This window comes from Xenopus tropicalis, chromosome 3, assembly GCF_000004195.4.
Source record: "Xenopus tropicalis strain Nigerian chromosome 3, UCB_Xtro_10.0, whole genome shotgun sequence".
NCBI lineage: Eukaryota > Metazoa > Chordata > Amphibia > Anura > Pipidae > Xenopus > Xenopus tropicalis.
In genome coordinates this window covers 117,890,934-117,903,979 of record NC_030679.2, presented here as the reverse complement: position 1 = coordinate 117,903,979, position 13,046 = coordinate 117,890,934, and the positions used below count along the sequence as shown (strand labels likewise).

General features: G+C 40.5%; 1 protein-coding gene across 1 annotated transcript in view; it reads right to left on the bottom strand.

Moving 5' to 3' along the window:
* Positions 1–2,779: 2,779 nt before the first annotated feature.
* Positions 2,780–13,046, bottom strand: part of nox5 (NADPH oxidase, EF-hand calcium binding domain 5) — a 35,421-nt gene continuing 25,154 nt past the window's right edge. The window contains exons 11-18 of the mRNA XM_018092492.2: positions 11,662–11,801; positions 10,830–10,982; positions 9,282–9,326; positions 7,921–8,045; positions 7,023–7,107; positions 5,117–5,216; positions 3,757–3,923; positions 2,780–2,937 (exon numbers count right to left, since the gene is read on the bottom strand). Coding sequence (XP_017947981.2) covers positions 2,806–2,937; positions 3,757–3,923; positions 5,117–5,216; positions 7,023–7,107; positions 7,921–8,045; positions 9,282–9,326; positions 10,830–10,982; positions 11,662–11,801 — 947 coding nt within the window. The 3' untranslated portion in view covers positions 2,780–2,805. The remainder of the gene's footprint in view (positions 2,938–3,756; positions 3,924–5,116; positions 5,217–7,022; positions 7,108–7,920; positions 8,046–9,281; positions 9,327–10,829; positions 10,983–11,661; positions 11,802–13,046) is intronic.

The following is a 13,046-nucleotide window of genomic DNA, read 5'->3' as shown; positions in this document are numbered from 1 at the left end:
TGAAAAAAGCCACTGGCTGGTTGCTATGGGTTTCTGCCCACGGGCAAATTTACCCAGTGTTGATAAATAGTTAAACTAGCCCTTTAAAATAGAGCTTATGTTACCTAAGCAAAGGAACAGCAGAATGATTCCATGCTATTTTTACACCTAATTTCTCTTCAGTCTAAATGGCAATATGAAAGGTCCAAATATTTCTGTAGTGGATCATTATCTCCCTAATGGCATGGGGGTAAGTTCAAGGCTCTGTATCTCTGGTGAATACTAATTAGCCTTTTTATGCATGTATTTCAGGGTATATGTTATATATGTGGGTAATGTTAATTGGAAGGGATAGCAACAACTGTATATGTGTATTTCACAGAAAGAACTTACAACATTCCCCTCTTTAGTACACATTAAAAATGCATCCTGCAGAGCTGTGCTAAAATGGGAAAGGTTGCCAGCTAAACCCTTTAATTGCCAACACATATGAAATACTGGAAGTTGACCATTTGTATAAAATCCTTCATATCATCATAAAATGTATATCAGTCTTACCGGACTATATGAAAAAATGTATCCTGGCATTCCAGCTTATCCCTGATTCCAAGACATCATAATCTCTTTAACACACATCCCTACAAAATGAAATTGTAATGAATGATGTCCCCTTACAGTGCAGCTTAAAATAACCCAATAACCCTTATACCAGCTGATATAGGATGGCAGTTTTATACTCTCAATAATCATGAGTTGAGTGGGGGGGAAATATTTCCATTTCGGTTCATTTTTATAGTAATCTTTTACTATTCCCTTAAAGCTTAACATGATGTGGACACTTTAAAAGAATGCCAGTGTTAAGCTGTGACAGGCAGGAGAAGCAGAAATCAGACTGTGTCAGTGTGTCCCGCCCGCCTTAGCAGAGCTCCGTATTAACACTGCTTATAAATGAGCTAAGTGCATATTACTTAAGGAACAATGAGCTGCTGTCGCTGGCAATTGGTGCCTGTTTAGCGAAGATTTAAAAGCCTGGCGAAAAGTGCTTGGCTGATATTAAGGGACAGAATAAGTGGCGCATAAAGACGGAAATAAATTGCATCACTGGTTTGTAGTTATCAGACATCAGCATTAAATGCAATCTCCTGCTACTGTTCATTTAATAAATCCTTTTCTATCGTTCTGTGAATTTAGCCATGTTACCCATTGTTCTTTAATATCTTTGCTGGTTTATAATTCTATATGGGAGTCTGTACTTGTAGTCATTATAGCTCTATTTCTGAGCTGAGGAATTTTTCACAGGAATATGTCATATGTAACAACACATGTCTAGCAGTGCTGATGCAAAATTGGGCCCCCATGCCATTTAGGTTGCCTTTATACAAGACAATTCACATTAAAGCAGTTCTTGGAGTATAAAGATGACTTATTCAGGGTCCCCTCAGAAAATACCCAGAAATAAAGGGTCCCCAAGCCCATGGCATTGCTGCTTGAGTTGTACAGAATAACACAGACCCTGAATCATGAAAAGCCTGGTTAGATCTTCCTTAGATATAGCATCGCAATTAGTTGGCAATGAGCAAATTTCAAAACTGGCTTCTGGCACGAGGCATATTTGCTGTCTGGCCCATTTCTGTAATAAACACCCACAGATGGCACAACAGATGGAATTTGGGTGCTTTGATACATGGGAAGCAAGGTACATTTATTTATAACATTAAAACGGCAAAGATTCCCTTTTCTTGGGAAATGTAGCTTTCTGGGTCAGGTTTCCTGTCATTTCTCTGCACTGAAAAGTAATGATGCCAACTCTCTGCTTGCAAACCTTTAGTTCTACATGCACTGCACTCAGCCTCTTTATAAAATAGTGGTATAATTTAGTGCTATGCAATGTCTGCCCTAGAAACAGAAAATGAGTAAGCAGTAGATCCCCATCTCATTTGTTGGCAAAGCACTAGGAATCCTGTGAAGGATGTCAAGTTTCAACACAAATTTTTTGTGGAATACTCTATATGCTGAAGCTCACCAAAACTCAGTATGGATCATTTCTGAAAACAAGTGCAAAGTGCTCCTTTGAATGCAAATGTAATCAAGCACCAGAGTGCAATGATTTGAAACAGTTTATATGCTGTGTGCAGATAGGGCAGCATGCAGGGAAAACATGGACAGGCACTTACAAACCTTTCACTTGCATATGATCCCTCTAGCATAGTGATCCCCAACCAGTGGCTTGGGAACAACGTTGCTCACCAACCCCTTGGGTGTCTCTCCCAGTGGCCTAAAACCAGGTGCTTATTTTTAAATTCCTGGCTTGGAGGCAAGTTCTGGCTGCATAAAAACAGGTGTACTGCTAAACAGAGCCCCCGGTAGGCTGCCAGTCTAGTGCAAAGGGGGCCTGGTCAAACAAGTGTTAGGTAGAGGGACCAATGAAATGTGGAGTGCTGTACCTTACATGCTATAATGAGATAGTAGCATGGTGCAAGTATGAGACTTTTTCACCTGGCGGGTCACAAAAATGCAGCATTTAGAGTCTCTGGGTGTTGTTGAGCAACATACAAGACATACTGCAATTTGTTGTGCTTTATACTGTAATCAATAGAATTTTATTGTTACCCACTAGTAACAAACAAAGCACTGCAAAAAAGAGCAAAAAAGTAATATTACGCTATATTATCATATTTTTTGAGCCTCCTTGCAGTGTTTTGTTTCCCTCCATGCCTTGTACATAATACCAGTCCTGGAGATAATGACTTACAGATTTTTCCTATTATTTTTTTCCTCTTATTTACAGGCGTAACAGTTATTTTGTTATTGAACAGAGACAATTTATTAGAAATTTTCCTTGAAGAACTTGAAGTTGAATTTCTCACAATGAGCCTTGATAATCTTGGCAAGTGCTGGAGACCCACAGAAGAACACCTGCACTTTGCCTTTATTTTCTTGCTCAATTTTCTGGAACACCTACAACAAGCAAGCAAGGAAAAGAGTTAAGAGGGAATGGGTAGAAAGTATCATTGAAGAGTAAGTCAAGGTGTCCAGAGGAAAGATGTGCAGGTTTAAAATATGCCCACGAGTTTGGTGGGTTTGGCCCAGTAATTTGGGCCCCTTGGCGGGTCCTTGGCCTATATGCACCCCTGCCCAATGTCTCCCAGTTTTTCATGTGCTCCTCCTCCTGTGACATCAGAGATGGGTAAGTTCGGCAAAGGGATATAAATTTTAGGCTTTTAGGCTGATACGAAGCACCTGTAATGGAATGGGCTCTATGTGGTTTCAGAGCTACCAGTACAGCTGCTTTAGCCATGTAAACAAATATATAAATAAAGGTCCCTAGACAGAATAACCCATGTCCATATATTTTACACAGCATTTACATCAACTCAATGCCCTGACATTAATTATTACTTATAACTGGTATCTGTTGTTAGCTCATGCTTTGGGTTACTTTCACTCTGGAGAAGCTAACCATTTTTTTTAAAGGTTCCAGTTTCTTTACCTTGGTTCGCAAACATAATTGTAATCCAGTAACCAGTGGCATAATGACAAATAGCCAGGCCCCCACCAAATGGGGAGGAGAGGATGGCTCAAACCTTCGCATGTATTTGCTTGTTTACTTTAATGAGATGGTTGGACAAGTAGGAAATGCAGTGGTGGAACCATAAGGTAGACCCACCTCTGTCTGTGTACCCCTCAGTCATGGGGTCTGCTGAATGGTATTTACACCATTTCCAGTAACATTGGGGGCCTAAGGTTAAGAAACATAGAAAAATACATAGGTATTACCTTGTTCCAGTCTGGCCGTCCTGGTTGTGTCCTTGTCCTCAGTCCAGTTATGGAGTCTTTTTTCTCTTTCTGTGCCAAAAGGTCTAATGCCATCTGCAGGCCAATGGCTTTCATGTCATTCTTGCTGAGTGCTGATGTCATATACATGTGCATTTCCAGGAAACGGCCTGTTTTTGCAAAAAACATAAACCCTCTTAAATTATTCTGCTTTCATGCCTGTATAGTGCATAATATCCTGCCATAAAAATCAACAATGGTTAAAATGTATTATACAAAGGTGAAAGAAATCTGAGGAGCAGATGGCAAATTTAAAGAAGAAGGCCTAAAGTTTCAGTATCTCTATATCAGCAATGATCCAGGCCTTCAAAGTTGCTAAAGAAGCTCCCCACATTGGATTTTGTTAGGAGTGCAAATGGAAACAAGAAGCGGTGATTACAGCTCAAAGTAATAAAAAGTTTACACTAAGATAATTTATGAAAATAAGTATATACTAAGGGAAAATACCCATAAGGCACCCCAGTCTGTGAGTGTGTGATGCCAAAATCAAAAGGAGAATGTGCGCCCATAGGCACAAAACGTGTTAGGCTTATCTGTTCTAAATAAATTATTTTAACTTAATCTTCTTTATTTTTTGCTTTTTCATTTTTTGGGGGGAACCCATTTTATCTCCTTTTGATTTTGGTAGGAGTGTCTGCAATGCTTTCATGCTCAGTGTGCTCTGGGCAGCTATTGGGAAGCTAAGCTTAGGGGGTCATTGCTAATTATCAAGCAGAAAAGAGTTTTGCCTGTAATATAAGCTGATGCTACAGGGTTGATTATTAAATTCTGATTCTATTTGCACTGGTTTCTGAGCTGCCATGTAGTAATTATCTGTTATTTACTAATCAGCCTTATATTGTGACATTTAGATTCTATATATACAGTATATTGTGAGTCAGTCCCTAAGCTCAGTAAATGACAGCAGCACAGAGCATGGGCAGTGAATCAGCAGAAAAGAAGATGGGGGGCTACTGGGGCATCTTTGGGGGGCACAGATCTTCCCTGTTAAAGGGCTGTGGTTGCCTTGGGCTGGTATAGAAACCCAACACATACTGTACAACATTTTCACCCTACTTCTTTAGTTAATCTTTAGTTCCCCTTTAGAAAAAAAGTGAAGACACTGCGTAATAGGGAACACCCTTGTGTGCATAACCTTAAACACTGGGCTGTAACACAAGTTTCTCTCTCTATAAACTGCAGAATGTCACTGGCTAATGAATGCAGTGAGCAAGTATGATGAAGACAGAAACATGAACAACAGTTACTGATATAATCCTGCAGAAATTTACATTCTTGTTAAAAATGTTGTATTTGTTCTTACCATCTGGTTCCTCGTCTGCCTGGTCCAACTCAAGCTTAGTTAGCAGGCTCACAAACCACTCAAAGAATTTCTGGTCTCGGTTGATCCAAATGAAGTCCACCTGTCCAAAAACATGTAAGGTTGCCATACACGTTAAAGGACATGTAAACCCCACACACAAAAATGTAATCAGTGAACAGCCTCTTTGAAATCTTTCAAAACCTGCCACACTGGCTGTCCAGAGGTTAATAGTAAGGCTGCAACATCTCCTTAATCACTTAGATTTCCTTCTCTTCCTGTAACCCACTCGGCCCCCCCCTTGGGAATTTGCTTTGATTCCTGGCTTGCCAGATATGCTCAGTTGTTCTAAGTAGGGATGCACCGAACCCACTTTTTTGGGTTCTGCCAACCCCCCCGATGGATTCTGCCGAATCCCGAACCGAATCCTAATAAGCATATGCTAATTAGGATTGGGAAGGGTTAAAATTTGCCCCCCCCCCCCAATTTTTTTTAACCCTTTCCGAATGCTAATTAGCATATGCTAGTTTACGCTAATTAGGATTTGGATTCGGTTCGGCCAGGACCGTGGAAATTAGAATGTTGGTAATAGGCACAGTCAGTTCGGGAACCGCATCAACGAGCCGATGCGGTCCCTGATCCGACTAAATTTTTTAACCCGCCCAATCGATAACTGCCCAACTCAGGACAGATGTTGGTTGGGCAGGCCCGTTGTTTGTGCTGATAAGCTGCCGAATCGGTCACCTTTAAGGAATAAGAGTCACCTGTTAGTGTAGTATAAGGGGAAGATATAATGCTGATATATGTTTTGGATATACCTTTTATTGTCTTTCTTCCGTAGTAAAGAGTGGAATAGAATGGACTCAATTAGCTGATGCATTTTTGTGCGATCAAACCTGCGTCCTAAACGTGTGTCAAATGCATGTAAAAACAAAAAGGAAGGCGGTCCTTGCCCATAGAGCTTACAATTTAAGTGGTAGTTTTCACTTACATAGATAAAATGATGTGCCCATTTTGTGTCTGTACTAAATATCTATAAACGGGGTATATTTACCCTTTAGATAATCGTATACAGTCTGCTTTTAACATTTCATTTCTCTTGAAGCATCAAAACAGAAGAATGTTTTGTCTGTTTCGCTGAGCTGTGTTTATATTATCAAGATGGTGATGTGAGGTTACACATAGCCTTATTCATCTGTCAGTAAAACTTCTACCCTTGTATCTGCTGTATGAGGGCAGGTGTACACAAAAGGCTGCCACTACGCTAACGGGAACTTCCTACTGAATTTGAGAATACTGGCTCCTAAGTAAAAGTATTATCTTACTATTATATCTGGCTACATGGGATATTGCTAAATAAAAACCTTTGGAAATCAATAGGAACATGACCTTTTACCAGGGTCAGACTGGGCCGGTGGGACTTTGGGAGAAACCCTGGTTGGTCCCAGTGCTTGTGGACCCCGCTGGCCCAGAACTGTTCCCTGATGGGTGCTTAGGGGCCCACAGGTCCCCCTCTTCTGATGGGCCTTAGTATGCCCGCTCAGGTGAGGGGGTTGGGTGGTCGGCGGGGGCTGGTGTGTGGGGGCCACTGCGGGGGGGGGGTGCAGAGCACCTAAGGCTGCAGCCCGGAGGGCCCTGCACCCCCCAGTCCAACCCTGCCTATTACTTTGAAAGAACCTAATCAGGATCTCATCAATGCATGCCAGTAAGAAGTACAGAAGACATGCAGTAGTGAGATGTAAAGATAACCGCATCCCAAAAAATCCCACATTTCCCTAAGAATAATGAAATCAGTCAAAAATAATGAATTGAATCAGACACATAAGAATGTAGGTCTGACAAGTGGAACTGAGAAAACAGTAACTTCTCTCTAATAAGTGACTGAAATTCTCGTGGGTGTCCAGCTCACCTTCCTCAGGTCCATTTCGTTTTCTTTCAGCGTCTCGCACCAAGAATATTGGCAACTGGGACAGTTCTGCTTTCTCATGCGATATCTAGGGAACAGTGGAGCCATATTGTACTGATTAGTGCATGGAAGCATACTAGGGATGCAACGAATATTAGTTTTCGGCTGAACCCCCGAATCCTTCGTGAAAGATTCGGCCGAATATTGAATTCTGGAACTAGTAAACTAGCAAAACATGGCAGTACCTTTCCCAAGCTCTCTCGAGCTCGGCTAAGCATTAACTCACCTACTGCATGAATAAGCATGCTGTGATATCAATCAATAAAACTTTGTTTGTGCAGCTGCATTTCAGTTTTTTTTGTATTCCACCTGGGCAGGTAAGGGTTAGGGTTTCTGTCTAACTTATAAAACCTCTGGCAAAGATAAAGTGCAACTCAATTTTGTGCAGCTGATTCATTACCTACATATGACACTGAGAGAGAAGTTTAGGGATTTTAAAGAAGTTAATAGATTTACATTTTTAAGCAAGAAAGTCTGTTACTGGATCTTACCTTTAAACTATGCTGTAAACCTACACCTTGCTAAATAATTAACTGTCATATATACATATACTATAATAAACTGTTAATTCTTGCACCTTGACAACATAAGTTATTAGGACAACCCTAGACTGGCAATCTGTGAGTTCTGGCAAATGCCAGAGGGGCTGCCATAAGGTGCCATAGACAGTCACTATTTAGTGGGTTGTTGGGGGCTGTTTGGGTCACTGTGTACCTGAAATGCCAGGGCCTATTCCCAGTCAGGTCCTGGATGGGCAATTTGCCAATTTTTAATGTCTGTGAGCACTAAAATCCCATGCTATAAGGTCCTTAGACAAGGTATCAGTGTGAGTAGTGAGAACCTGTACATGATGCTCTGAAGTATTGATGCAAATGGAGTGATCCCAATGCCTGCCCCAATCAGTACCGCATGGTCTGATGTGAAGATCCGACGAGTTGGTGTTCCATAGGGTCCATCAATGTAACACTAAAATTAGAACATACTAGGGCATCAATATTCAAGTTTTCCATGAGTTAATTTCTAGAAAATAATCCTGTGTGCCACAGCATGATAAAGACTTTCTATACGGATGTTCCCTGCTTATATGTGAGCCCTCATCAAGCTTGCAGATATGATGTTGGGCAGCTTAGTCATAATACTGAACAATACAGGATACTGTTGCAAGTCCCACAGCTGAGTACACATGCATATTCAGTGGTCAGATTTCCTAGTTGCACATTTGTTGGTGTCTGGCTATGAGCATATTGCATTTGTTAGTGTCTGGCAGGTCATATTGGGTTGTGCAATGCGGTAAGAGAACGTGTTTAGAAGAAACAAAAGGGCTGACTGCTGCAATATGTCTGCTTAAATGTTCCTGATATTGATCTGTGTGATGGTCTGAAGAACCCTGCCTTTTAGGGTAGGAATTTGGGATTCTGAAGTTGTTAGAGGGAGTGACTTAGTGTAAAATGATATATGACTGCTTTTAGCTTTTTAGCCATTTTATAGACTTTTAATTTCCATTCCCAATGCACGAATAAAGGGTTAAAGCTCAAAGGGATTGTGTCATGGTTTTATTACACTGTGTTCATTGCAACTAATTCATTATACCATTGAACTAATAAATTTATTTTTTTTAGCTGTAATATTGGTGTGTAGGCAGTCATCTCCAATCATTCTGTGCGATCCTCTGCTTTCAGAAAGAGCCAGCACTAGACAATGCAACTTCTTTCACATATACTATTGATTCAATGTAACTTGTTGAGTCATGGCCAAGATTTGGTGTTTTACCATTAAGTGTTATTTCTTATCACTTACCACTAGATGGTGCTTACGGGTTTTTTTTTAACAATACAGGTGTGAGGGAGCTGCTATCTTGCTATCTTCCCATTGTTCTGCTGATAGACTGCTTGGAGGGGGGTTGGAAATAGGTAGGGGGGGTTATGTCAATCCAACTTCCCACACAGCAGTAAAGTGTGACTGAAGTTTATTAGAGCACAGGTCACCCTGGGAAATGAAGAATATGGCTAGCCCCATGTGAAATTTCAAAATTAAATATAAAAAAAAACCTGATTAATCCACTTGGCATGCCCAAACTGATCAATTATGGAATATAATTATACAGCACATCTAGGGTGATGCACATTACAAAAATAGTCATTGTGATGTACCACCCTTCTCCCTTATTAGGATAAAATTACAGTCCAAATGCAAGGTTTTTACCTTAATGTTGCACAAGCTTTGGTTGTCATTAGCCATACAGCAAATCTGCAAATAAATGCAACACATTTAATAACCATTTCATATCTCATTTTCACTGTATTTGTTCTTGTTATCTACAAGCAGACTCCATTTTGCTAGGGACAGAAAAATAAGTCCAGAATGTCATCACAAAACTGTTTGGCTCGCAATAATGGAACACTGCTAAACTGCGTCACTAATTGCATTTAAATTTTAGAATATAGTTAGAAAGACCGGATATGGATGAAGCTTTTGGATTTAAGGGGGAACTCTGGCTTCCAAAACAAAATTTGTTAACTAGCTCCACACAGAAACCCCTAATATTCCTATCACTGTAATCTGTTCCTTCAAAGTATTAATAAATACAGTTTAATATGCTTAAATTCAGTTGCAAAACATTTCTTTTTTGCATCATTTGAAATCCTGGGAGGGGAGGAGGGACTAAAACATTGATGTTACAAATGTAACGTAATTGATGTGATGTAACAACTCTACAGCTTACAGACAGCATGCAAGAACTACATAACCCACAATGCATTGCACTGTGTTCCTTGACATTATGACATTATGTGTGCAGGGAATTGTGGGATTTGGAGGATGCAGGCTGAAGGCAGGCTGAGGATGGTCAAGTACTATTACATCCCAAAGTAGTCAGCCAGATCATCAGGGGAACAGGGAGTCTGGCTTATGTAACTGTTCCAAACTATATTATTACATTAAAAATCATGAAAAGGCTGCATATTTTTTAATCTATGTGTAAGGATCCATAGGGTTAAAATGCCCCTATGGCTTTAAACACTACACTTCCTTGTTTCTAGTTACTAGGTAGAAGCCCTTGTATCTTATATTTTATCTTTTTCTTATATTTACATATCTGTCCATTATTGGCCATAAGCCTTATGACCACTTCCTGCACACTGTAATATAGTGTTTAGCAGGAAGTGGGTACTTCTTCTTTGCTTGCACCTGTTGAACCTAGTGTAAAGGTGGCCATACACGGGCCAATTTTAGCTGCTGATATCAGTCCTTTAGACCAATGCAGCAGCTGAAATCGGCCCGTGTATGGCCACCTTTAGTCAGAACTGTATAGAAGGCAGTGGTCAGTCTGCAACCTTACTCTTAGAGAAGACAAATATAGATTTTTAAATGACCCTAGCAACCTGGCAGTGGCTGAATGAGAAACTGGAAGATGAATAGGAATAGGTTTAAATAGAAAGGTAAGTAAATAAAAAGTAACAGTAACAATAATATTGTAGTCTCAAAGAGCAATAGTTTTTGTGGCTGCTGAGGTAAGTGACCCCCTTTTGAAAGCTGGAAGGAGTCAGAAGAGGAAAGCAAACAATTCAAAAACGATAAAAAATGAAGACCAGCTGAAATGTTGCTAAGAACTGGCCATTTTATAACATACTAAAAGTTCATTTAAAGGTGAGCCACCCCTTTAAGTGTCCGAAGACTTCTGCCTTATGGTTTGCAGTATGCTTCAGTAGCCCTTCCTAGTCTCAGTTGACTAAAATGCTCTTTTTGTCATACCTCTTGGCCTTGTGCACTTCCTGTTCCATCCAAACTTACTCGTACTTCTTCCCCCAGGGGGTTTCTGCGAGGACGGTAAGAAGTCAACTCAATCTGGTCATCGTCATTGCTTGCAATTGCCTCACAAATATGGCCTGAGCTGAAAAGATGCTCCTGAAAAAAAAAGTCTCTAGAGTCTGCATAGCTAATGGTTTCATTACTGGCTTATGTCTACCCCTTCCCTACGTTTCTTGCTCTGGAGGCAGGTGGGGGTCATGCTTATTGGTGTAGAAGTGCTACCTCCCTTCCAGATGAACAGTAAGAGGTTTGCCTCTATTGAGCAACAGGTAACATATCTGTAGATGGCTGGCTGCTGCCTGTATGCAGCCTGATTTAGGTTTTTTCACACATGGAAGATACCCCCTGCACACAGGTTTATTTTTGTGATGCTCTCATAAAAACAGAGAAAGAGATGGGGGATAATAAATGGGTTGCTTGTCTTCCTTACAGGCGAAAAAAGAAAATGGGTTACTAGGCATGCTCTGAGGCAGGAAACGAGCATCCTGATTGGTGGAATCGTGTCAGTAAGTTGGGATTTAGATGGCACCTAAGCTGAACACGGAGGGCTGCTAATTATGAATAGTATACAGCATAGCATTTGGTGCATAAATGTCTATCTTCAATTTGACTAAGTAAGAATTTCATACTCTGATCATATCCCACATATTTTCTGCATACATTTTGGGGCTATTACTTCACTGATGTTGCATTCAGGATAATAGATTCCATATCTGTCTATAAACTGGTGTCGATTAAACATGTCATAGGAACATTTCATGTCATTTGCACTAACCTGACTGTGATGTTGTCTGTTCTTCTGAGTGAGGATCTGTCTTTTTGTCTCATGTCTATTTACAGTTTGTGGGTTGTGAAAATATTCATATAAACTATTTGTCCATTGACCCAAGGAGCGGATGTGCAGCCAGATTGTGTCTGTAGAGGAAGGAAATGTCAGTAAGATGATGGGAACAAATCAAAAGTTCTAAAAAAATCTACTAGGTGCCTATCTATGGACCAGGGGGTTTTAGGTTGATTTTGGAAGAAAAAATATGAACATTATTTTAACTTCTTTGGTTCTACTGGCTATGACATATGCTTATTTTAGCTGTGCTCAAGCAGTATGCCTACTAATGATGAGCTGCAGCCCCTTCTCTGCCTCCACAGCATGGTGGTAACTTGTTCTTATTAGTGCCAAGCCATTTGTGTTGGTATTGGGTATAGCAAATGACTGCCACAAGCCGAACTAGTCAGCTAAGAAAAGAGAAAGAGAATGGTTTTGATGTTGCTCTGTTTAGGAAATATTTAAAAAACCTAATGTTTGCCCAAATCTTCCTAAACATCACCAGAACAGTACCAGAAAGTGTTTAGAATGGCACTCTGAGCAATGTTACGTTCATATAAGGTTTGCATTTCCTTTAACCCAAGCAAAAAATAATAGATTGTTTGGGATTCAATGGCTGTCCCATTCAATTAAATGGATATAGTACCATCATATTTTTTATGGAATTATGCAAAGTTCTCAGCTCCCCCAGTTTCCTGGCAGTTCCCTGTTTTAGACCCCCCTCCCCTGGCCTCCTATCACTAGCTGCTGTTTCCAAGGTTTTTAAAATTTCTCAGTCCAAACTAAAACTACACATACACAATGAGTGTTTAGTGTTGTAGAAGGACCTGTGCCGATGTGCCTTGAGCTTTCAGTGGCATCAGCAAGGGACTGAGCGTATGCATAGTAACATCACTGGGTAGCCACAGGAGCCACGCTGTGCACGCACAAGGCAATAGCTATGCTAGCACACCTCTTTAGTGTTATGCCACAGCATAGATTCATCTTTATTTCCACTGTGGGCCTATATAAAAGCCTATACTGTTTGGCACTCTCTATATATAATTGCTGTGAGAGTGGACCCTAGAAGACCAACACTGAAAATGACATTCTAGGCAAGGCTAAAGCTGGCCACACACGTGGCGGTCTGACGATGTTTCGTGCGACCAATCGGTGCGTGTATGGCCAGCTTAAAACTACATGCTATGTCATCAATGTCTTCACAGACAACAGTAGGAAATCCCATTACAATAGGGAAAAACTGGGATGATATTGGCATCCCATAATTACTGCTGATTAACCTAAAGCAACAGTGAAATATGTAGGATTGTATTTGTTTACACAGATTTTGCTCTATT